Source organism: Carya illinoinensis, chromosome 5 (assembly GCF_018687715.1).
Source record: "Carya illinoinensis cultivar Pawnee chromosome 5, C.illinoinensisPawnee_v1, whole genome shotgun sequence".
Classification (NCBI taxonomy): domain Eukaryota; kingdom Viridiplantae; phylum Streptophyta; class Magnoliopsida; order Fagales; family Juglandaceae; genus Carya; species Carya illinoinensis.
The window spans coordinates 9597290-9624183 of record NC_056756.1 but is presented as its reverse complement, the minus strand read 5'-3'; the positions used below and the strand labels follow the sequence as shown (position 1 = coordinate 9624183).

Below are 26894 nucleotides of genomic sequence, written 5' to 3'. Positions count from 1 at the left end.
AAAATGATGGTGAATCTGTTAACCATTTGTTTCGTCATTGCAAAATGGTGACAGCTTTGTGGAATGAGTTATTTGCAAAGGTAGGCATCGATTGGGTGATGCCTTTTCATGTGGTGGAATTTTTGGCTTGCTGGCAAGGTGCAGCAGGAAGTGGAGGATGTTCAGATAAGTGGAGAATGATTCCCCTATGCTTATTCTGGTGTTTATAGCTTGAGAGAAATGAGAGGTGTTTCAAAGACCGTGAACGCACAAGGACCGAATTTAGCGACTTCTTCTTCTCGACTTTAAATTTTTGGATGAATAATCTTGTGAGGGATATCAGCATTTGTAATGCTTTTTCTTAGTACTGTTTTTGCTTTAGATTGTACTTAGGTGTATTGTCTTGTATACTTCCTGTGTATTTGGGCTATGCCTATTTATTTTGAATAAAATCTATTTTACCTATCAAAAAAAAAAAGGGCAAAATTCATTAATGGGCTACCCCATAGTAATTGTACAAGTTCATTAATATGCCATGTTTTTCCCTCCTAATCATAGAATGATACTCTTAATTAGTTACTTGCAATAAAGCAAACTGTACTTCCCAATCTCTGTTATCTTCCAAGATTGTTGTATGCTATTCTGTATATATAGTTTAGTGCATAACAATCAATCCCTGTTGTCTCTTGATCCGAAGTATGTTCTGGGGGCTCGGAAAGAACAAGACCGCTCCCAGAGCAAAATGGCTATAGAGAGATCAGAGTCCCCTCGAGTATACCATTATCATCTATATTCTGTACATAACTAGGCCTCCGTGGTTTGCTTATTGTCAGTTTTGTGACTGGAAGGAATTCCCCATATCATAATGCTCTGGATAAAGGCAATCATCTGCATGACAGCATGTGATTCGTCAAACTCCCATAAACGATAATTTACAAACTGAAACATTAAAATGATATAGGATGAAAAAAAAATTGAAATAATCAACATCCTGACTTTTATTTTTCATATTATAAATAAGCGAAGATCAGGAATGATTTTTCATTTCACCCTATTTCTAATCAAACAAAAATTATCAAGGCAACTCTCTCATTTAGAGAGAGTAAACACTGCTGTACAGATCTCAGCCAAAAAACAAACGAAACAACCTTACACCCCCCAAGTTATACAACAGCCTGAGCTTGTTGAAGTGACGGAGTGCATGGAAAAGCAAGAGCTACTTTGTTTAAGTGAGTTTCTCTAATGCTGCTAAACTAGTACTAGCTTTTTAAGGACTCTCTCCAAAAGCTCATGATATCAAAGCTCTGCCTGCAATGTCGTGTAGGCTTTGTAATTGAGGATAAAAGAACTTGAAAGGAAGCACGATCCCGATCAATGGAATAAAATTATATAGTGATTGTGACAGGATAGTTACATGAAACATGCTCCTAGTCCTAGTCCTAGCCCTAGAGAAGATCAGAATAAGACCAGTCGTGTTGTTGGACTTTTGCATCACTGACATGCATGATATTTGATTATTTTCCATATTCATTTTTTTTCCCCCTTTGATAACCCAATTTTTCATGCATACAGTTTAAACAGAATGAAACATCGTTCTTTCTGCTGGAGTATAACCAATATTTCTATTGTGATTTTTTATGTAAGTACTATAACCTTATTCCATCAGCTTTATCATAAAGTAAAAGGCTCTTACCGTGGCAAACCCAATGCACATAATACTGAAACCAGGGAAATGAAACGGTGCTTCTTCAGACAGGAACAATGCTGGATGCCATGGCAGGAGAAATTGTCAATTTGAATAATTCTTCTATATGCATAAATAAATTATTTTTTTCCAATTCAATCTTCCACACATATACCTGTTAGAGGACTAAATATTAATGGAGAAACAATGTTGGCCAAAGAACTTATGCCAGAAATACATCCTTGAGACTTCCCCTGACATGCATTTCACTGTTTCAATTAGTTAAATGAAAAGAAGAAAAAATAAAATAATAAAAGATGAACAAGCTGGTGGAGCTTGGGAGGATATAGGAAAACAATTCAGGACAGAAGTAGTGAACAAGATAACATATATGTTGGATGCTCCATTGAGGACAAGTCTAAACTAAGCCCCTACTCTGTAGAAACTACCTGCTCAGTGGGTCCCACTTGTTTCGAAACGATGCTGCGTATCTGTAGGAGTAAATTTCATAGACGTTTTTAGGACCTCAACGCCAGCGTAAGAAATGTAGCTTTAATTACCAAGACAAAAAGTTAAGAACATACGCTTGGTTGCACAAAGACGGTAAAGATGGAAAACACAGTAGCGGCATAAGGAACCTGCATATGTTGAACATGTACTCTATGAGGGCCAGAGCATGAATGAAGATCGATACTTAGAAGAAGATGATCAAATTATAATCTGAAGGAAGCTATAGTGACAATATTAGCACATATGATATGTTTTATTAGGCAAGCAGAAGACCACTTGGTTGAAGAAGGATTTACCCAAACTGACCAAGATATGCTGTTCAAAAATACCTGCATTAAATCAGGTAATCATCATCATCTCTATGCTTAATAAACAGTTACTAGCTATCGCTAGCTCGCTCTCTCGCACAGATAAAAACAAACAAATGGTTGCGTGGAAAACATGAGAAAGTACAGTTAGAGCAAGGCACTTACGTTTGAACAGATCATAAAGAGACCAATGGAAAGCAACTTCTCCTCTCCAATGGCAGGTGCCAACATGGGCATGAAAAGCAGCTGCAGGATTCACAAGTTTTCAAGAGCAAACATATTTATATGATAAACGCAATAATTATAGAGAAATCGTGAGTAGTATTGGAAGAAATAATATTGATAGAAGAAAGGATAGAATTGAGTAGTAAATGAATAGCAGAACGTAAAGATATCGAGCTATGTAGAGCAAACCTGTGAAATGGTCCCTGCAACTCCACAAATTAGCAAGAGATCAGCATACTGGTTTTTATTGAAGTGGAAACGGGCCTTTAGGAAGTACTGCATGGATCGAAAGCTTCCATGTCGGTAATGAGAGAATTTAAGTATTGCATTAAACTTATCGGTAAAATTAGTTGATGTTGTAGACAATTAATATATAATTTGATCTTTTAATTAAGTCTTCTCGTATCCATTGAAGTACAGCTGCGTTGTCTTTGGTTCAAAGTTCCAACACGTACGTACCCTTATCCGCTGCTGCATGCATTAACGGCCAGTAACCATATATGCATGCATGCACGTACCATATGCATAGATAATCAAATAAACAAAAACCTTTGGCCCCTGATCATGTCATTAATTATATAAATGTCGCACTTCGATACTAAAGAAGAACTGTACGTACCAATAACGAAGCTATAATCCCACCCTCTGCAAGACCATTGAAGAATGAAACCACTGTTGCTTGTGAAAATGTCCTACTGCATGAATGAGATGTTTTCACAATTTAACACAATGTAAGAAATTAATTGCGACAAAATTCGATAATATATATATATATATATTTCGTAATAAACAACGTAGTCATCATGTTTAGACAAACAATGGGCATGCAATAGGTGGAGTCGGCCGTAGGAGAGTCCAGAGTCTTAAACAGGGAGCTGTGTTGTGCCTCCGGCATGTCTAAAAATCACACAAGACGATAGAAAAATAATATTTAAGTGGTTCGGCAACTTGCCTACGTCCACTGAAGCGGAAATTCAATATTTTCAATATGTTTGTATAAAATTACAAACACTCATGAAAAATCTCTACAAACACTCAAATGACACTTCGTTCTGGGTTTCTCCAGAACCCAAATTTTGCCTTCAGCCCTCTGCCCGATCTCTCACCTCAGTGAGGATGATTTTCATCTTCAGAATTCATCTCCTTTTATAGGAGAACCATGAGAGACAAGACATAGCAATTTTCAAGTCCTCTTTCGGTGCAGATGAATGTTGGTCAATCTTTGCTGCCACAAAGAATACGGTGGATGGTTGGGTGGCTGTAAATCCACAAACCATTTCACACTTGGGCATTTCACACTTGGGGGATTTTCCAACAAGCTGATCTCCTAGTGTGTGTGTGTGTGATGCCAAATTTGACGATAAATTATATAATATTAACCAGCTATAATGACCATATACATGCAAATACAAGAGCAATTGTGCAAATCGTTACCTTCTCTTCATCAGGCAGATCAGATCCCCAATTGATGGAATCCTCTTGAAGGCCTGTGTTGTTGTCTTTTCTAAATCAGCATGAGGTGTTCCGTTCAACATTGGCTGTCTTAAACCATCCCCATTGGGTATGCTTTCCTTGAGAAAAACTCTCAAGTAAACTGCTGCAATCATCGACATGACAGCAGCAACCTGAATAAAAAAATGATCGTTACAAATCACAAATCACAATTAACAAGCTATATACAAAGTAAAGAACTGATTATTAATTTCAAGGAGAAGTTCAAGACGTACGGCTAGGGACAACCTGAAATGTCGCAGCAGTGGAAAGAAAACGAGCCGCTAAGGTTCCACATACAAATGCAGCTGAACCTACCCCGGCTAGAATTCCAAATGCTGATGCCCGTTGTCCATCTGGGACTTTATCTGCCTGATCAGAAGAAAGAAACATCAGCACATGATCACATTAATGTAACTGAAGTTTTTATCAGGTATATCGCATGATGTTGCTTAATTTCTAGCCAGAAAAAGCATGATGGAAAGCTTCGATGTATGGATGCGTTGATCTTCCCACTACTCTCTAACCGGCCTTCTAGCATTAATTCGTTGTGTCTGTGATCTTAGCTCATTATTTGTACCAGCTGAGACTAACTCAAAGTGCCATCCAGCCGCTGGAACAGCTTTGCAGAACAGTGGCTTTTAGGACAAGTACAATATTATAAATTAAGCAAATAAAATAGCTATATATATTTATATATATGATCATGTGTGGCATAGGGGGGCAAATACCACATAAGCAAGAGCAAGGCAATTGATGCTGCCTTCACCGACCATTGCAGTGAGAGTCCTTATGAAGAAGTAGGCATAAAAGAAGCTGGTCGTCCTGCTATATGCCAATATCACTGCAAAATTATTTTCTTCATTCTTAAATAATTATAACACCGATATCACGCATGCATGCATGTAGTTCACGTCAAAGCTGTAAGCCAATCTACCTCAAGAATTTTGAAAGCCTTATAGGAAAGAAACAGAAAACATTAATAAATCAAAGCAATTATAAATGTACTTAACGACCTTTGTTGGATTAAATCATTGCAATGATCTGTGTTTACAAGACTCAGATATATATAGCTAGCTAGAAACGCTTATTTGATATATTAAATATATCAAATAATATTTAATATATAGATAATAAATAAAAGAATTTAATTAGTTTAAGAAAAATAAATTCAAATTTAAAAAAACTATTATAAAAGTAAAAAAAATGTGGCGTGGGGAAGTTGGGAGAATAGTAGGAGGTTGTGTTTTTTTTTTTTTTTTTTTTTGAAATACTATAATTGTGCTTTTTTTTTTAAAAGAAAAAAACCACACAAATATCTTTTATTTTTTTTAAAACCACACAAAGGTTTAATTAAAGGAATATAGTACATGTAGACCAGCAGAAAATGACCATTCGAACACAGATTTTTGCGTCAAAAGTCGTCGAGAAGCGACCCAACCATCCTTGAAAGCACTAAAAAGCATACAAAAAAAAGCATGCGTTTATGGGGGGCCACGGAAGCACTAAGGAATCAGCAATATCAGAGAAAGGAAACAATGCATGCCCACCTAGTGGAAGAATGGAGAGAGTCATGGGGAGGGTGAGCAACTCTTTCCTGCCGTACACGTCAGATAAATTCCCAATTACGGGTGTAATTATCATTGCTCCCAATCCTATAATCTGCAATATTATAACATTAATGGATTAGATGTGCTTTTTCATTTTTTCCGAAATCATGTAAATACATTAACAACGACATCGAGCTGTCCAATTAGTTTCCTGAAACATAAATAAATCCAATAACCAAAAGGGTTAATTAAAATATACGTACGTTTTTTCCCCCTTGTTGTGATTAAGTACGCTTTGATAATATTAAGAGACATTAATCAACAGCTAGCTAGCAACATGCATGTTACCGACAATAATATTATGCCTAATTCTCTATAAATGAATCTTAATAACGTCCTAAGTTCTAACATTTTATATGATCGAAAGTCTGATCATCAGTACTTGTAAGTGAATATATAATATTAATTTGTGTTTAACTAATGTTTTTTTTTTTTTTGCTTGTTTGTTAAGGAATACAGGTTACGTACGGAAAAGGTGAATCCACGTCTCGTTGTCAAGTATTAAAGTGGTACACTAAAAAAAGAAAATAGCCCACCGCATGTTTATATTTCATGAGACACCGCGAAAGTAGATTCCCTTCCCCGAACCCCCTGTCTGATCTCTTTAGTAAGTACGTACTGGCCAGTAACAATATTATTGGGTACTGGCGACCAGTACCCACCCTTAATTTCTGTGAAACCACATCACCAACTCCGGTCGGAATGCAACACTCATCAGTGATCTAAGTATATATATATATATCTAAGCCCATTTCCGGCCACTGGAAACTCAGTGCAGAAAAAACCAAATCAAGCTATATATATATAGATCTTTGGACGTTGTGGGGGGGAAATTAATTAAGCATCTACATGTAGCAGTTGCAGCCAAAGCATGCACGTTCATTCGGCGACATAGAACAAAAATGTTGTTAACCCCAGAATTCGATATCCAGATCTACTTAATTATTCCGACATCTGGAGGAAAAGTCCCGAGAAATGGATCATAAAATTTAGATGGCTAAGACTAGCCAACATGGTAGGTTTGAAATTTAGGTAGGGATCGAATACAGACATGACCAGTTACTGCATATACGTCCACGTGCGCACATTTAAACCTTATTATTCCATAATCGTGCGACTCTATATGCGCCTTTAATTTGAAACCACGTAAGTTTTATCTATGAACTTAATTATATATTAAATGAAAAATAATTAAATAAAACGGAAAATAATGAAACTATTACACTCTAATATTATTTAGTTCTAGTAAAGATCGATAATCGGCTTTCTGTTTGTAGAGTTCCCTCAGAAACATGAAATCTGAGCATGCTTAGTATATAAGTTCCTGAATTAGCATTCCCCCCTCCCTCAAAAATGGCAGGAGTTTCTGTGAAGATGCAGACTTTTGTGTGGGAGAAAGTTCAAATGTAGACTACTAAAATTTGGATTTTTTGGACCATCTTGCAGAAGAAATGAAGAGCATGCATGCAGAGGAACATGAAATTAAGAGCCACGAAGGAAGGGAAAGGAAGGGCAACAAATTATATCACAAACATACCGCCTGTTGGCAACCAGTGAGGTAGATTGCGAGGGAGCACTCATCTTGACCAGGGCAAAGAGCCAACATGGTGACATCGGTGATGGATGGAACCACCGTGAAGCTAGCAAAGCCCGAGAGGAAAACCGTTACAAAGAGGTGGCTCAAACCTGTTAAATCCATCTCTCCGGCACTTCTCTGCGCGCTGCAAAACTTAGTACTTCTACACCCTATAAGAAATACAGAAATACTTCCTGATTTGAGAAATGAAGGTTGCATATATATCCACGTTATGTGGGTCTTTTGCTACTGCCTTTTTTGTTTTTTGTTTCGCTTTCACATAAATGGGCTTGGGTGTTTGCGTGAGACTAGCAGATATGAGATCGACAGAGAGAGAGAGAGAGGAAAAAAGTGAAAAAGATAGGAATATTCCTGGTCCTTAATTTTCTCGGTGATTAAATTATGACAGACAAACTATGACAAAGAAAAGCGAATGAGTATATATTGTCGAAGAAAATATGGAGTATATATTGTTGAAGAAAATTGGGTCGCTTTACATTAATCTGAAAAAATAAATGAGACTTTGAGATGTGTACAACATTATTTTGAAGGTGTTAATTGCCCCTATTTGAAAAAGTTTGTTACTGGGTTACAAGCAATTCACATCCAGGATATAACAAAGTTACCAACTGTAGAAAACAATTATGAAATCTTATCTTTAGAATTTCTCTACAAAATTGTGCAAGTGACTGAAAAAATAAGAGAATGAAATAAATAAATTCGTGGGTCTCATCTTCTATTTATAGAGAGTAAAGTGACACCATGTGAAAAATAACAACTCTTAACTTGTGACTTTTCAACTAGTAGTTATAGTTTAAAGGTCATGTTGTTTCATTTAGAAACCAAATAATGTGCCTAGTCAAGTAGTTGGACACCTCCCTTGCCCAAAGAGGTCAAGGGTTTGAAACACACCTTATTTAACTTTTCAGTTGAATTAATTTTAAAGCATTGTACCCATCCAAGTATTATGTCCCTTCAGTCCAAGCATTGTGCTTATCTAAGTCCAACACTTCACTTATTTCACAAAATAAATAAAAGTGCACTTATGGAGTTTCAAACTCCTATCATTTCATTTGAAACAACACATCACTACCACTGAACTAATGCATCTCTTTAAGATAATGGTTCACTAAAATATATAATAACTCAAATTCAATAAATTCATATATATAATAACCCACATTCAATAATATTAGAGGCTTATGCACCGCATACTACTTAATGTAATTTAATTTAAAAGATAAATTTTAAAATTTAAATTTTATAAATTATGTGTATAGTAATATTATGTGTTTCACATGCCCGCTTAATAATAGAATAATTTAAAAATACACACATATTATATATACATATAGGGTACGTAGCACTAGAACTACCAATCATGATGGCTCCTGAGAAATTCTCCATTAGTGCATTTATTGTTTGTTTTTTTTTTCATGTATATTTTTAATTCCTTTTAGTATATATATTTATTTAAATCACAACATCATTTAAAAAAATTCTTAATTATTAAATAAAAAAAGATAAAAATTTTTATCGGGAGCTAAAACATATATATATATATATATATATATGAAATCTCATTTTTGAAAAATGATCTGAAGACGATGATTGTATTTATAGAAACGATTAGTCGGCAAGTCTATTAATTTGCAACTGTACGTAAGCTGATTAAAAGTTGGTTAGTATATGATGAAGTGACCGAAACTCATGTCATATAACTAACTAGAAATTGAAAGATTATTAGCTATAACTGATAATGAGAAAATAATAAGAAAATGAATAGAAATTTTCCACAAATAAATGGGAAGCCAGACTGGTAGATCATATCACATGAGCACGCTAGCACAACCTCACAAGCCCATGCCAAAAAGCTGAGTGCTCATCGCGAGCAAGCTATAATTACTTGACAACGTTACAGTCATTAAAAAAAATATATTAAAAGAACTACAAATATATATATATATATATAAATATCAATGTTGTTAATGTTAAAAATTGTACGGCAGGTTAAAACGAGAGAAAAAGAAGCCCACAATAATGGTCCAAAGCAGTGGTACGGTGTCGTATGCATGTATATTTATAACAATGAATAGAAAATATAAATAAAGTTGAAGATGAAGATACACGTATTTACATAATTTGGTACAAGACATATGTCTACGGGTCATTTGAAAGATAAATCTACTATAATATGAATATTTTATAATTTCTCGTGGTCTCTTCTCTCTCTGTATAATGGAGGTTGGAAATCTCTTTTCTTTGGAAGGATCTTTTGGCTTTCCAATATTAAAAGATTGATTGTTTCTCTCATCTATCTTTCAAAAGGGGAAAAAAAAAGAAAAAAAAAAACAACAACCTGTGAGAGCCATTTCATGTGTTCGAAAGAGAGTACTTGGACTTTCTCAATAATTATGAGGGAAAAAAAAAAAAAAAAAAAAGCGGTTAACAGGACCAAGCTAGTTTGATCCGGTGTTGGTTTTATTTTTCTCAAAACTAGTTGAAATTGGTCTGATTTTTATTTTTATTTTTCTAACACCAAACCAAAGCGAACAAGTTCATATATATATATATATATATATATATATATTAATTTTTTATATTATATAAAATATTTTTATTTGATTTTTATATTATATATAATTATATATCAATTAATTTTATATTATATACTAAATTACTAATTAATATAATATTAAATTTTAAAATCTTATTATTCATATATAATAATAATCTAATAACATAAAATATTAGTCTTAAACAGGAATATTTGATCATATGTTATTAATATAAAATATATATTAAGGATAAATACATTTTATAGTATGATAAATTATAATATATATATATATATATATATATTTTAAAAATACATTTCTATTCATTTGATCTTATACACATATAAAAAGTGTACGTAACCATTATATATATTATCACTAACATATATAATCAAATACTATATCATTATATTATACTATTATATATATACTAATACTAATACTAGTAGTAATCCCTTATATCTAAATAATTATATAAATAACTATAATATTTATAGTTATACTAATACTATATCTCTATGTAATCCACTATATCATTATAGTATAGTTATATTAATTGCATAATCTACTAATATTATGATAAAATTGAAAAAAGGGGACCGGAATCAATAAAATCAGAAATACCGATCTAGTGGTGGTGTAAGTGATAAGGTATTAGTTTTTCAAAATTTAAAATCGGTGTATACCAATTTAGTTTTAAAATATGTTCAAAATTAAATTGAACTAGACTGATTACACCTCTATCATTATCAATAACTAAAAGGTGTAACCATGCCTGAATCTAATTGGGGTTTGCAGTAGTGGAAGAACTGAATAGAAAAGAAAAAGAAGAATTCTAATTGCAAGATATCACATTGAAACCGTCAATTGAGAGCTCGTTCTAAGAGAAAGATATCAAATATCTTGAGTTTCTTTAAAAAAGACTAAGGTTGTATATATTATAAACACATGATACTTTTATCAAAGACAAGATCATATCATTAAATTATATGACATCTTTGAAATTAGATGCGAATGCCATACGCATTTAATTCGAGATTATTTGATAATTATTTATATATCTCAGTCAATTAAAAAAAAAAAAAAGGATATATTTGATTGAATCGATCTGCTTGGCATCTTCCTTACTGATATGTTAATGCACACTATTAATGGACGTAAATGCTTAGCACCGACCGATAACGAATTTGGAATTCCAAGGAATCTCTTCGTAACCACTTTAGAACGCTCAAAACACCGGCCAGGAAATATAAAACGCACGGACTCAGAGACAGCGACGTCATAAACAGTCTCAAATTGTCATTCTTGTAGAGAAGCAAAAATCCATGGTTTTCAACGGCAACTTATCCAGAACTTAAAGTTCAAAGCAGCACCCCCCCAACTGACAATGGCAGTAACGCTTGCGCATGCCCACTTCTACAACTCCAACGCACCCGAAGATGTTTCGCGTAAACAAGTCGAAACGATGAAAAAAAACTGGAAACCCGGGCTTGTAAACAACCCAAAAATCTCCAAAACAGCTTCGCTTGATAGTAATCGATCGAATAATGTAAAGGGTTTGGTTGAACCACGCAATCTTTCGCTCACACGGGCTCTTTCTCATTTCGTTGACGCTGGGTATATTGAACATGCTCTCTGCCTGTTTGAGAAAATGAACCATTTCGATACGTATATCTGGAATGTTTTGATTAAAGGGTTCACCAATAATGGTTTTTTTAGAGAGGCAATTGATGTTTATTGTAGAATGGGATATGAAGATGTTCGAGCTGATAATTTCACTTATCCGTTTGTGATCAAGGCGTGTACAGGATTGTTTTCCTTGATGGAGGGGCAGAAAGTTCACGCAAATATCATTAAGGTCGGGATGGATTTGGATGTTTACGTTTCTAATACACTTATCAGTATGTATGCGAAGATGGGATATATTGAGCTTGCAGAGAGGGTGTTTGGTGAAATGCCAGTTAGAGACTTGGTATCTTGGAACGCTATGATTAGCGGATATGTTGCTGTTGGGAATGGTTGGAGCTCATTGGTTTGTTTCTTTGAAATGCAAGCACTTGGAATGAAACCTGACAGAATTAGCATGATCAGCGCACTTGGTGCTTGTTCTCTTGGTTGTTGTCTTCAAAGTGGGAAGGAAACTCACTGCCAAGTGCTCAGGTGTGGTTTTGAATTGGATTACATGGTTCAGACATCACTTATTGACATGTACGGCAAATGTGGTAGGATGGATTATGCAGAGAGGTTGTTTGACAGGATTTCTCCAAGAAACATTGTGGCTTGGAATGCACTGATAGGAGGATATGCGCTAAATTTTTGTCCTTGTGATTCATTTTTTTGCTTGAAAAGGATGCAAGATGCCGATGGCTTGAATCCTGATGTAATCACAATGATAAATGTGCTCCCCTCTTGTGCACAGTTACAGGGTAAATCTGTCCATGGCTATGCCCTTAGAAAAGGTCTTCTCCCTCATTCAGTCTTGGAAACCGCTTTAGTTGTCATGTATGGAGAATGCGGAGCGTTGAATCTGGCAGAACGTGTATTTGGTCAGATGACTGGAAGTAACCTTATATCATGGAATGCCATGCTCGCTGCTTATGTACAGAATGGTTGGAACAATAAGGCCTTGGAGCTATTTCGAGGTATTTGGAACCAGCCTTTTAAATCAGATGCATTTACATTTGCAAGCATTCTACCAACCTTTTCTGAATTAGCCTCATTGAGAGAAGGGAAGCAAATCCATGATTTTATCATTAAATCAGAGCTTGGTACTAATACCTTCATCTTGAATTCAATTGTTTACATGTATGCTAAATGTGGGGATTTAGGGACTGCAAGAGAAGTTTTTGATCGCATGTTGTATAAGGATGTGGTTTCATGGAATACGGTCATTATGGCACATGCCATTCATGGGTTTGGGAAAATTTCTGTTCAGTTGTTCTCTAAGATGAAGGAGAATGGCTTCAAACCCAATGAAAGCACCTTTGTTTCCCTGCTATCATCTTGTAGCATTTCTGGTATGGTTGATGAAGGGTGGGAATACTATAATTCGATGAAGAGGGACTACAACATTGATCCTGGAATAGAGCATTATGGCTGTATGATTGATCTTATTGGCCGCACCAACAATCTTGAGCTAGCCAAGAGATTCATTGCAGAAATTCCTTTAGCCCCCACAGCCAGGATATGGGGATCATTGCTGACTGCAAGCAGAAACAATGGAAACATAGAATTAGCTGAATTTGCTGCTAAGCATATACTATCCCTAGAGCATGATAATACTGGGTGCTATGTCTTGCTTTCTAACATGTATGCTGAAGCTGGAAGGTGGGGAGATGTTGAGCGAGTTGAAATTCATATGATAAAAGAAGGGTTGGAGAGGACGAAGGCATGCAGTGTGGTCGAAAACAATGGTAAAACTTGCAGATTCATCAATGAAGACCGGTTCCACGCTGAAACAAACATGATTTATGACGTATTAGATACAATCACGAGGAAGATAGGGGAAGACATTTATGTTCACAGTGTTAGCAAGTTCAGACCATCAGAATTGGGAAAGAGAAGAGCAAACTCATCACAGAAACACAGCGTAAGACTGGCTATTGCTTTTGGTTTGATATCTACTAAGTTGGGAAGCCCTGTTCTTGTGAGAAAGAACACTAGAATATGTGAAGCTTGCCACAGTGCTGCAAAGAAGATTTCAGAGTTTACTAGGAGAGAAATAATTGTGGGGGACTCTAAGGTCTTTCACCACTTCAGAGATGGGCATTGCTCATGTAAGGATTATTGGTGACTGCAGTTTTGTGTTTCCCCCTTAAATGAGTGGCGACTGCAGGTTCTGAAAAAACTAGGAAACTACAGATACATGACCAGTTAAGAGTCCATAGATTTGTTGTAATAGCATAATGAGGCAGAAGTTCTAGCTGACAATGTATATTTTCTTTTCCACCGGTCAATGTATATATTACTTGAAAAAGTTGTACATTTTAGTTATGGGGAATATAATTGCTGAATTTATTCGAAGTTCATAAATCGAAATATGCAACTCGGGGATTAAAAAGAGGTCTGGAGTCTTTTTTTTTTCCTTTTCCTTCTGTGTTTTTTGTTCAAAGAACCAGATGAGCCATATAATTCTTGGGCTAGTTTGGGTATTAGAATATTATGAGAATATTCAATTACTATTTATTATTTTATTTTTACTTTTTATATATTTTTTATTATTATTTAATATTTTATTATTATTATTCACGAAATATCTAAATCACTTCATTATATAAACGTAAACTAAGCCAGTGTGAAAGCTGGCAGCAGGTCGCTAAACAAACGGAGTCAATCAAGGCGCGGCAGAGAGCATATTTTGTATGCGCGAGCGTGATTGAACTTAAATCTTAGAGCACAATAAATGCAGTTGAATTTCAGAAAAATATGGGTGAATTTGACTTTCAGAGCACGTAAAGTAAGACGAACATTCGCCTGAATCCCCTCGTAACGTGCGGCCAGGTTCAGGTGAAAAATAAATAAATAAATAAAAAAGAAGCAAAATGTAATACGGTTCACTGACTCAATTTGTACTCACGCGCGCGAGGGGGCGTCGGAAAGACACTAAAAATGAGGGAAGTGGTGAAGAAATGTCCTATTAAAATATGACGGGGCCTATCTATCCACAGAATCGAATCCGACACCAATGCCACGCAAGTACGTCCACTTCCCACCCTCCATACTCCGCCGACTATATAACTAACAATAACACGAACAATGTTAGAAGACTTTAAGGTAGAGTACAATGTCCTTAAATCGCATGCTTCCTTCCCGTTGGAAAAAATGTTTGAATCCAAAAATCTATTCATCCTCTCCGTATAATATATATTTTTTTGTTTTCGTATCTCAACAAATAAATTTGTAAAATTAGTAAATGATAATCATCTTGTCGTCTAATATAGATAAAAAGCTGAAATCTTTAATTAAAATTTTAATTATATGCTCATATAAAATAATAAAATCTACTTATAAATCTTATTTTTAATAAACCCAACACATTGTCGATATAGAAGTCTTCCGAATGAGTTAAAATTAAAAAATGATTGATATGTGATAAATCCCACGACACTTTGATACCAATTAAGATGGAATCCTAGTTTATGCTTTGGATGATATTAATTGAAAAGAGAACAGTAATGCTTCCTCAAGTTCTTATCACAACCGGTAGGAAAAATGTTATGGATAGCGGATTATAATCATTGATGCCGTCCTATCAAATTGACTTTGCAATCGTTAACAACCCTTCAACTTGCAAAAATTCATTCTTGATCATGAATGACTCATGATACAGCTTTCTTTATTGTCCAAAAAAACAAACTGATTTTGTTCTTATCTTATTCTTCTTTCAATATTAAAAAAAGGAAAAAAAATCATTCCATGTGTTAGCAGCTGAACAAACTTTAGAGCAACGACAATCATATGATAAAAAAAATTGATAAAAGGGCCATATAATATAGCAAAAAAATTCAACTCTACGCCACGAATACATAGAGTTCTATATATTTTAATTGTTTGAACACAATCAATAATCCTGTATTTACATACAAAAATCAACCGCCCAAAGGGTATAAGAGAAGTTATACAAAAATATTAATTATTTTATTGTTGAGAAAGAAAATCTATTCACAAATTGAAGAAATTCCTATCCACCGGTCAAACCTCCATGGTTGCAAAAAAGCATCTCTGCACTCTGTTTTTCTATCTCAGTCAACCTTCTCATCATCGTCATCATCATCCTCATCTTCTTCCCCTTCATCCTCAGCATAGTACAGAATATCTCTTCTCTCTCGAAACGCTTCCTTAATTATCGAAACGACATAACCGAGCCACCATAAGCAACCGCCCTCGCAAGAGCAATATTGCTCCCTGAGCCTCCCGAAGAAGCCCTTGTCCCCGGCCTCTCGAGGCGTCGACATGGGCTGGAGATAAGCCAGAGCCGCGTGCTTGACCAGCGGATTCTTGATCGGGATCTCGTCGTACCAGCTCGAATTGTGTGTCGGTGACAAGCTCGACAGCGGCAACAGGTCCTTGAGACTCGTGTACTCCACGGACTGTATGGCTATCATCTCTATGTCGGAGATTGGGAGCTCGGTGGAGTTGAAGCCGTTGTGCTGGAGAAAGGTTGGAGAATGAGAGTGTGAGTTGGTGTGGGATTTCAAAGGAAAATCAAGTACTTTTGCCGTTTGGTTCGGATTTGGGTGCTTGATTGTAGGCGTTTCCATGGTTTATATCTCAATGAGTATTCTTTTTTTTTTTTTCTCGTCGTTTTCGGTTTCGATTTAGATACGAATTTCGAAGAGATTTTGAGATAGAGACAGAGCCGACGGATAGGAGTGTGAGTTTTGAACCCACGGCTGTGTGTGTGTTTTCCGGGTTTAGAAGAGAGTTTTGGAAGCGGGAGGGAGAGGGAATGGGTTGTGTGGTGCGTGGGTCCACGCCTTTTTAAGCGCGTGGTAAATGTGATTACTGGGGTGCAATATGGAGACGACACTTGTCTTCTTTGTAGCGGTAGAATTGAGCGCGTGACTTACTTAGCTACTATGTGTCTACCACCTGGAGTGTGTTTCCAGTTTCTTTTCAGTTCGTCTTTTGGTGGTCCGGCTGATGTTGGTGTTTAACAGCTCCCAATCATAATATGTTATGTATGAAGTTTTACACTAAGCACAATAATTTGATTTTATTTTATTAGACTACTCTAAATTTGAGAAGATAAATGATTATCTTTATCTTCACATTGGAAACCCAGACCACCACCGCATCAAACTAGGTTTGTCGTCGCCATAACTAAACAACGCTATCACACTCTACAATTTACGTCGTCCCCATAAAGCTATTTCTCTCTTATTTGTTCCATTGCCCATTACAACCTTCGCCCACCACAACATCGGTCATTATGGTTTGATTTTTATATCGAGAAACATTCACTTCTTGCTTTTACTGAATGACTCTTGAACTTATTTTTCTCTCATACTTGCAACTCTTATCTAAAAATAATTAGGGTAATTTGCATTGATTTGTACAATAATATATAAAATTTTCTACAAATATGGACTGATGTATATTCTATCATGGCCAAATAGAATTTGCACTATTTATATAGGCTCCACGAATTTCTTGGAGCTTTGTCACCATTTATTATTATTTTTTTAAAAATGGCACAACCACCATAGGGTGGCTGAGCTTCGAACACCACAATGTGGTTGGTCCATACCTAATCATCTCAAGGGTGTTAGCCATCATGGTTATGAGAGATGGCTTATGTTGTCAACAAGAGAGGTGGAGGATAGAGCCGTAAGGTATTTCGAGGTGGAAGAGGGGTAGGGGAAGAGTTACGGGAGGGCGGGGTCACATTGGATGCTTCACAAAGACCAATGTTGTTTCTGGGATAGGAGCTCTGTCGTCAATAAGAGAGGTGGAGGGTGGACTTCGGTGGCAGAGAGAGATGGGAATGTGATTTTTTGCACGGGAGGGACGGTAACTTTCACAACATTATCAGCTATAGGCAGGCATATAAAATGTGAAATAAAAGAGTTAGCTGGCACAACTTTATTGGTAAGCTATTGTTTGAGGAATAGTAGACCGATCATGGAAGTTTTTCTCCTTTCTTTTTTCTTGTTATAGCTTTTGGGTTATTAGAAAAGTTTTTTTAGATAACAATAGGAATTAAGTTGTTGTCAGCATTTTTTTCAAAAAACCAACGCCTAAAGTAATTTTAGGTGGTAAGTTTTATAAATTCGGGTTCATAAAAAAAAATATTATGCTTATCATTTAAATTATACTCTCCCAAACGTATCATTTAAATTATGGTTATTGTTAACAACGTGTTTCGTACTCCTAAGGGGCTCTCAGCAGTCTGGCTCTTCAGTTTCTTGGATCTGTAAAAACAAAAATAGAGTTGAAAAAGGTAGCCCTGGGATGTCTTGGAAAATCTCTGATGCCTAAGTCAGCGATGACTCTCTTTATATCAACAAGTAGGAGTTTTTATAAGTGAAGTGCTTAGTATGAGGAAGAACATATTAGAGGAATAAGCCGATTCCTTTACCTAAAGGTCGAGGAACTTTATATATATAGTCCCGGGGGCCAAATGGCATACCTTGCGACCTGAGGGAAGGTAAGGTCCCTCCCAAAGCTCCTTCTGCCATATCGCTTTTAATGCAGCGTGGTCCTTTGGATTCAGGCATTAATATAGCTTGATAGTATAGTGATCTTCATTAATGCGGCGTGATCCCCCTCATGCCGCCTTGGAGTCCAGTCCCTTTTCTTTGGCATGCTTATTTCCCTTTTCTCTGATTTGGTTTCTCGCACTCTTTGTGTAATGTCTCATCTTGACCCGGACAAGCATGCCCAACTTACATGAGTTGCGGGTTCTTCTCGGATCGTTAAGAGGCTTCGCGAGCTTGGGCCAAGCTTCTCGGGCTTATTGGAGTGAGGTGGACTTACCCGATGCCTGGTCCGAACCAATCTTCATGAGCCTCGGGTCTTTGGCAAAAATCTCTCCAATAGTTATTACTCTCCCAGATGTATCATTTAAATTATGGTCAATTCATTTGTAAGTATGTATATATATATTTTTTATATTTTCTAATTATTACATTTTTATTAATTATTAATTAAAGTAAGAAGGAATTAAAACTCAACTCATCTTCCTCTTATTCACAATCGTCTTACGAAAGAAAGCAATATACTTAGAAAAAAAAAAAAATGCTAGGTTGCCACTTCAATTTGCCTCTTCAATTTGCCTCCTCAATTTTCAAATATGTCGATAATGTACTTATTTTCTAAAAATGTTTTAAATTGAAGAACTGAATAGCGGCACCATACCAAAAGGGTAAACATACCGTTATATATCTTTTATTATTTTTTTACTACCTAATTATTTTTTTTTCCTTTTACTATTTGAATTTAAATTAAAAATTTCAGAATATAACTTTCTTGTATAATCTAGAAAAAAAAATTCAATCAATTAATATAATCATGTATATTAATTGGATTAATTTTTATAAAATTTAATTTATTTTGAATTAATATATATATGATTATGTTGGTTAATTGAATTTATTTATTTTTAGATTATATAAAAATGTCATATTTTAAAATTTTTAATCTAAATTTAAATAATAATACAAAATAATTAAATAATAAAACATCAATAAAAAAAAAAAAAGGTTAAATGTATCATTATCCTACTAGAAAGGGTAAGCGATGCTAAAATCTTTTATGAGTTTTTTTCTTTTACTAAAATATTCCTAAATTCTAATATGACGCCGCTGATCCAGCCACCGCTGTCAATGTCGGGACACGTCGCTACCTCAACCGCTGTAGCTTTTCCCAACACTCGCTCATGTATTTTTATTATTTATATGCTCCTATTATCTTCTTCTTCTTTTAATGCATTACAATTGAATCAAATCGACCGCTATAGCCTCATGGGTTTGTCTGAATCTGGGACTATTAATTACTTACAAGAGGTAATATATCCGTAAGTTTCACTGTTATCATTATCTCTGCTACGCCTTTTGTTTTCTGGTATACGGAAGCTCCCATCACTTGCTAGTTACCTTCAGGATTCATCGATAAAGTCATGCAGCGTGATTGCTTCATCCTTCGTCTCATTGTAAAGATTTGCCAAGTTGTTCTCTTTTCTCGTTCTCGTTCTCGTTCTTGTTTTCTTTTTTCAAGTCTTTTTGTATATATTAGAGCAACATGGTACCAGCTCTTGCAAGGATCTCGATCAAGTAAATGCAGCAGAAAGTATGCACATCAACGTCTCTGATATGCAGCAACATGGATCATCAAATAAGATTAGTTCTTGTACTAATGTCACAGTACATTTACCACAATGTCCTTATTATAGATGATCTGTTATGTATCCTTATGTAATTTTAGAGGTTGTTACATTTCACAGCTGTACAAATAGAAAGGTTGGAATATTCTTTAGTTTTTTGTTAGAAAGGTTGTTATATTTCTGTGTATATAAACTAGCAGCAGTGTAAATGATAATTGTAACGCATAATCCTTTTTGCACATTTTCTGGTTTCTCTCTCGTTAGCAAGTTTGAATCATTATTCTCACATGGTATCAAGAGCCTGCAACTGAGAAACCTTTCCACTATGCCTTCTGACGATGAGACTCCTATCAATAAACAACTCCTTGATTTCAATAGCGTTACCAACCCATATCGTCCTGACCATGGTGATAATCCTTCCTTGCCATTGGTTACAAACCTTCTCACTGGTGAAAACTACACTACTTGGTCAAGAGCTATGTGCCGAGCTCTTCGAGCCAAGAACAAAATAGGTTTCATCAATGGAACCTTGACCAAACCTATTGATCTTGTTAGTCCACTTCTCGATGTATGGGAAAGGTGCAATGACCTTGTTGTTTCATGGATACATAATTCCATCAATTCTTTCTTGAAATCCAGCATTGTTTTAGTTGATAATGCTGCTCAGATTTGGGGTGAGTTCAAAGAACGTTTTACTCAACAAAATGGTCATCGGATTTTCCAACTTAAGAAGGCCCTAACAGGTTTGCAACAAGATTCAAATTCTGTTAGTGTTTATTTTGGGAAACTTAAAATCCTATGGGATGAACTTACCATTTATGACCCTGCACCTGATTGCACTTGTGGAAAATTAGCTGTGTTAATTGACAGATACCAAAGGGATTGTGTTATTCAATTCCTTATGGGTCTAAATGATTCTTTTCAAATTACCCGAGACCAAATCATGCTTCTCGATCCCCTGCCTCCTCTCAATAAAATTTTCTCTATGATCCAGCAACAAGAAATGCAGCACCTCATGCTTTCTGCCCTCCCCTCACTAGATACAATGGCTCTTGCTGTCAAATATCCCAACAATTCCTACAAACCTTTTTCAAGATTCATCCAATCACCCAAACGTGATAGACCATTTTGTACCCACTGCAAAATTCAAGGACATACCCTTGATATTTGTTTCAAGGCTGGAAATGCTCAACCCCCTACTTACTCCCATTGCCACATGACCGGACATATAGCAGAAAAATGCTATAAGCTTCATGGTTATCCCATTGGCCACAAACTCCATAATAAAACCAAACATCCCACCTTTTCTTCCCCCTCTGCAAATCTGACTTCCCTCGACCTAGACCCAACCTCAGATACCCCAATGACTTTCACAAAGGATCAATACAACCAACTGTTATCTCTCTTGTAGTCAAAGGATGTCTCCCTTGCCAATCTTTCAATGAACACAGTTCAAGCAGATTGCACACATTCTTCCACGATGAATGATAGTTTTTCTTGCCTTAGTTCTTGCATTTCCCGAAATCACACACACACACACCTTGGATAATTGACACAGGTGCTACTAGTTACATGATCTGCAGCACCTCCCATTTCTCCTCCATCACTTCTAAGGTTTCGTTTATTGTTAAGCTTCCCAACGGTCACACTGCACCTGTCACACACATTGGCACAGTTTCCATTTCTAACACATTAACTTTACACAATGTGTTATGCGTCCCCTCTTTTCAATTTAGCTTACTTTTTGTCAAACAGCTAACCCTCTCATTTCCTTGCTGTTTTTTATTTCTTTCACACTTTTGTTTCATTCAGGACCTTATGTCATGGACAACGATTGGCATGGGTGAGATACAAGGAGGACTCTATCATTTACTTGCTGCACCAGTGCCTCCTACAGCCCTCCATGATCATTTGCCTCTTTCATTACATACCAATTCTTCGGTTTTAGCTACTGTCAAACCTGTTAACTTTGTCTCTGATATTTGGCATTGTCGTATGGGTCACACTCCCTTTTCCAAATTACATCTAATTCAAGATCCTTCAATTCACAATCATATTTCTACCATTTCTGATGATAATCCTTGTCTTATTTGCCCTCTTGCAAAACATCGAAGATTGCCTTTTCCATTAAGTTCTCATAAAAGCAAGAAAATATTTGAACTTATCCACTGTGACATATGGGGACCCAACTCAGTGGTAGCTTATGATGGCACAAGATATTTTTTAACCATCATTGATGACTACTCACGTACCACCTGGTTGTATTTGCTTAAAGCTAAATCTGATACCAGATCTTGTCTGGAAGCTTTTTATAATCTGGTTGAGAACCAATTCCATACTAAAATTCAAACAATTCGCAGTAACAATGGACTTGAGTTTCAAATGAGAGAATTCTATAACAAGAAGGGCATTATACATCAATGCACTTGTGTGGAAATCCCACAACAAAATGGCATAGGCGAACTCAAACACCAACATCTCTTGAATATAGCTCGATCCCTCCAACTTCAATCCAATCTTCCCAAACCATACTGGACTGACTGTGTACTCACAGCAGTCTACATTCTTAACCGTGTCCCAACTCCTCTTCTTTCCAATAGAACACCTTTTGAACTCCTCTTTCAACAACCTCCCACATATTCTCACATGCGCATCTTCAGCTGCCTTTGTTTTGCTTCCACCCTATCCCACAACCGCCAGAAATTGGAACCTCGTGGTCGATATTGCGTATTTCTTGGTTATCCCTTTAGGGTTAAAGGATATAAGCTTTTAGACCTTCATACAAAAACCATTTTCATCTCTAGAGACGTCACCTTCCATGAGCATGTGTTCCCCTTTCATCACTCAGATCAGATCTCACCTCTTACCTTTTCTACTCTTAATTCTTTTCCCTGCCAACCTCTTCAACCTTCCCTTCCAGCTCTTTTTTTAAACAATCCTTCCCACTCTGACTCCCCTCCTTTTCCAAACAATCTTATGCAAACACATGCTTTTCCTTCTCCACCATCTTCCTCACCTATACATTCTTCCTCCTTACCTGACCCCTTAACACCACCAGATTGTCCTTCTCCTTCTGCCATATCACCTCCTGATATCTCTTCACCGACACACACAACATTAGACTTACAACCTATTTCAGACATTGCCCCTCTTCCCATAAACATTCCTACACCACAAACAGATTCTTCCTCATCCCTTCCTCTTCGCAAATCCACTAGAATCCGTCGGACTCCCAAATATCTACAAGATTTCCACTGTCAACAAGCAACTTGTATCTCTTCCTCCCAATCAGGCAACATGGCATCAGCTCCTTCAGGTATCCCCTTTCCCTTATCATCTTCCATCTCTTACCACAAATTGTCACCTGCTTATGCTTTATTTTCCACTACCATCTCATCAGACACTGATCCTCTCACTTACAAACAAGCTACTAAAGACAGTGACTAGCGAAAGGCAATGGAAACAGAACTTGAAGCCTTAAAGTTTTAACCAAACCTGGATCCTTACAGACTTACCACCTCACAAAACTCCCATTGATTGCAAATTTGTCTACAAAACCAAGTACCATTCTAATGGTACCATTGAGAGGAAGAAAGCGAGATTGGTTGCTAAAGGTTTTACATAGCAACCCGGAGTGGACTATCATGAAACTTTTTCACCTGTGGTAAAGATGGTTACCATCAGAACAATTCTTGCTTTAGCAGCCATTAAAGGCTGGCATTTGTACCAGTTCAATGTTAACAATGCTTTCCTAAATGGAGAATTACATGAAGACATCTATATGAAGACACCACCTGGCTACAACAAAGCTCAACCTGGCCAGGTCTGTAAATTGCTCAAAAGCTTATATGGTTTAATGCAAACTTCTCGCCAATGGTATGACAAATTTTTCACTGCCTTGATTCAATTTGGTTTTACTCAATCTAAGGCTGATTATAGCCTCTTCACTTGCATTACTGATACAAGTTTTACAGCACTACTATTTTATGTTGATGATATAGTAGTTGCCACCAATTCTGTTCAATCCATTTCAGTTTTAAAGGATTTTTTGAACACTCATTTCAAAATCAAAGACCTTGGTACTTTAAGGTATTTTCTTGACATTGAGGTTGCCCGTTCTCAAGTTGGTATCCATCTTTGCCAACGTAAATACACTTTGGATCTTCTTGCTGATTCAGCTCACTTAGCCTCCAAACCATTGACACTTCCCATGGATCAAAATCATAAATTATCCAAAACATCCGGCACTCCACTACTCGATCCTACTCCATATAGACAGCTCATTGGTAGATTACTCTACCTCACCTTAACTAGACCAGATATTAGTTATCCCATTCAAGTACTCAGCCAATTCATGGACTCAGCCACTTCCTCTCATCTTGCTGCTGCCCAACGAGTTTTGAGATACCTTAAAAATGCACCTGGCCAGGGCATCCTTCTCTCTTCCACCTCCCCCATCAACCTTATAGGTTACTGTGATTCAGATTGGGCTTCATGCCTGGACACTCGTAAGTCAGTAACTGGTTTCTGCATTTTCTTGGGCCACTCTCTCATCTCCTGGAGATCAAAGAAACAACAAGTTGTCTCCAGATCTTCTGCTGAAGCAGAATACCGCAGCATGGCATCGATTACTACTGAATTTACTTGGCTGAGACATCTACTTCATGACCTTTACATTCCTCATCCTCAACTTGCTGAGCTCTTCTGTGACAACCAAGCTGCCTTACACATTGCAGGAAACCCTGTCTTCCACGAGAGGATAAAACATATTGAGGTGGACTGTCACCTCATCCGAGATAAAATCCAAGAAGGGGCTATTCGAACTGCACATGTTCATACCTCTTCTCAGCTTGCCGATATGTTCACTAAGTCCTTGCCTTCTTACTTGCTTTACTTACACCTTTCCAAGATGGGAATAGTTAATATCTATTCTCCATCTTGTGGGGGGGGGGGGGTATTAGAGCAACATGGTACCAGCTCTTGCAAGGATCTCGATCAAGTAAATGCAGCAGAAAGTATGCACATCAACGTCTCTGATATGCAGCAACATGGATCATCAAATAAGATTAGTTCTTGTAATAATGTCACGGTACATTTACCACAATGTCCTCATTATAGATAATCTGTTATGTATCCTTACGTAATTTTAGAGGTTGTTACATTTCACAGCTGTATAGATAGAAAGGCTGGAATATTCTTTAGTTTTCTATTGGAAAGGTTGCTCTATTTCTGTGTATATAAAGTAGCAGCAGTGTAAATGATAATTGTAACGTATAATCCTTTTTGCACATTGTCGTCAAGAGGCTTCTAATTATTTGAAGTTATGCGTAAATAGAAAAATTCATTAAGCTAACAAACTTCTAGGATGGAGAATAATACCGCCGAGTATGTGGATTTGGGTTAAGGATCATCTCCCAAGTTGGATAATTTCAAAAGGTTTCGATTATACCTCTTGTTTTCCTAATCTTCTATGACGTCTATGGCCCTTTTGGTGTTGAAGACAGCGTCAAGGCAGGCGGTCCGCTTTTAGATCTTTTGGGATTTTTTTTTTCCCCCATTTATATGGAGCATTCCGGAAGCCTTGATAACTGCAGAGATGGGCACTATGCTCCCTGCGAATGGTGGATATGTTGTTTGGGTTGCATCAGCTTAGGGTCATGATTGGGGTTTTCAACTAGGTTGGATAAAATGGCTTAGTGGGTTACTGATAATGCATTATACCCAGTTCTGTTTCTGGACTATCCAAAATCGGCAATCTCAGCTTTAAAAGGTGGTTTTGCTAGGGTAATAGCAGTCCTGGTTTTGACAGTGGTTCTCACTTACATGAACTATAGGGGTTTAACCATTGTTGGTTGGGTTGCCATACTGCTCGGAGTGTTTTCACTTCTTCCTTTCTTTTTTATGTGAACTGTCGCAGCTCCGAATTTGAAGCCTTTCAGTTGGGTTGCGGTTGATTTGGGGAATGAGTGTGGACACGGGCCCGGGGGGGGTGTGTTTGGGTTTGTAAATGAATACCCTCTTCTGGAGTCTGAACTACTGGGACTTAATTAGTACTCTTGTTGGAGAGGTGGACAATCTGAGTAAAACCCTTTCGAAGGCTCTCATGCTGTTCTATTGGTTGTTTTTGGATACTTCTTCCCTCTTCTAATTGGCACCGGAACCATTCTTCTTGATCGTGAGCTATGATCTGATGGGTTTTCTCAGATATTGAGCAAATTCTGGGAGGTGTATGATTGAGTAGTTGGGTCCAAGACTCCAAGCAGCTTCTGCCTGTCAAACATGGGGATGTTTGTGCCTGAGATGAGCAGTGACTCCTTTCAACTTCTGAGATGGCTGAGCATGAGATTCTTCGTTCTCTCTTTGGCAAGAGATCTCGTTATGGAACCCCACTCACTGGAATCTGGTTCTCTGCATCCGGTGTAATTTTAGTCTCGTGGTTGAGCTTCGAAGAGATTGTAGCTGCTGAGAACTTCTTGTACTGTTTTGGGATGATTATGGAGTTTGTAGCATTTGTGAAACTGAGGATGAAGTATCCACTTACTGGCCTTATAAGATTACTTGTCGGTACAGCTGGAGCAAGATTGATGTGTATTCCTCCAACCCTATTAATTTTTGTGGTTTTAACACTTGCTTCTTTCAAGGTCATGATTGTCAGCTTGTTGGCTGGGGTGATGGGGCTTGTTATGCAGCCTTGCCTCAAATGCACCAAAACAGAGATGGATTAGGTTCTCCACGAGTTCCGACCTTCCAGATCATCCATACCGCACATCAGCCGCTTAACCGAGTATGAATGATAGTAACATTTGGTCTTTGCTTCTTGTTTCTTTAACTGTGAATGGTGAAAAGCAATGCCATCGTTTTTCTTTCTGCTAACTTTTTCACATTAGCATATCTTATGTGCCGCACATCACCCGTTTAACGAAGGCATAAATGAGAGTAGTTTCTTTTTTTGTCCGAGTAGGACATTTGAGACGTTACATATTGAAGCATAATTCTTTATTCTTTAAGCCCAGGAAGTGAGGTTTCTTGGGTTTGTTGGGTGCTAAGTATCAGGTATTATTTAATTATTTGAAGTGCCTTTTTCTGTCTCTGGACTTTTTGTAAACTGCAGTATAGAGAGATCTATGGGA

The 26894-nt window shown here is 36.8% G+C and overlaps 3 protein-coding genes and 1 pseudogene across 4 annotated transcripts; 2 read left to right on the top strand and 2 right to left on the bottom strand.

Annotated features, from left to right (window-relative positions):
• Positions 1 to 465: 465 nt before the first annotated feature.
• LOC122310762 (tetracycline resistance protein, class H-like) lies at positions 466 to 7663 on the bottom strand. 2 transcript variants are annotated; one of them, XM_043124895.1, is made up of 14 exons: positions 7345 to 7657; positions 5748 to 5859; positions 4929 to 5041; positions 4447 to 4569; positions 4141 to 4331; positions 3326 to 3401; positions 2896 to 2982; positions 2647 to 2727; positions 2470 to 2502; positions 2248 to 2301; positions 2113 to 2154; positions 1839 to 1917; positions 1673 to 1743; positions 466 to 867 (listed from the first exon to the last, which is right to left on the bottom strand). In XM_043124895.1, the coding sequence occupies exons 1-14, from the start codon at positions 7600 to 7602 to the stop codon at positions 784 to 786; spliced, it is 1404 nt and encodes a 467-aa protein (XP_042980829.1). In that variant the 5' UTR covers positions 7603 to 7657; the 3' UTR covers positions 466 to 783. The 2 variants fall into 2 exon arrangements, with proteins under 2 accessions (XP_042980829.1, XP_042980830.1); XM_043124896.1 differs by lacking the exons at positions 466 to 867; positions 1673 to 1743 and having other exon boundaries at positions 1846 to 1932; positions 7345 to 7663.
• A 3423-nt stretch (positions 7664 to 11086) lies between these two features.
• On the top strand, positions 11087 to 14003 carry LOC122308881 (pentatricopeptide repeat-containing protein At4g35130, chloroplastic). The gene has a single exon (XM_043122157.1). It carries the CDS (start codon positions 11329 to 11331, stop codon positions 13732 to 13734), a length of 2406 nt encoding a protein of 801 aa, XP_042978091.1. The 5' UTR covers positions 11087 to 11328; the 3' UTR covers positions 13735 to 14003.
• A 1430-nt stretch (positions 14004 to 15433) lies between these two features.
• LOC122309359 lies at positions 15434 to 16381 on the bottom strand. Its single transcript, XM_043122833.1, has one exon. It carries the CDS (start codon positions 16199 to 16201, stop codon positions 15683 to 15685), a length of 519 nt encoding a protein of 172 aa, XP_042978767.1. The 5' UTR covers positions 16202 to 16381; the 3' UTR covers positions 15434 to 15682.
• An 8810-nt stretch (positions 16382 to 25191) lies between these two features.
• Positions 25192 to 26544, top strand: LOC122310063 (annotated as a pseudogene).
• Positions 26545 to 26894: the final 350 nt, after the last annotated feature.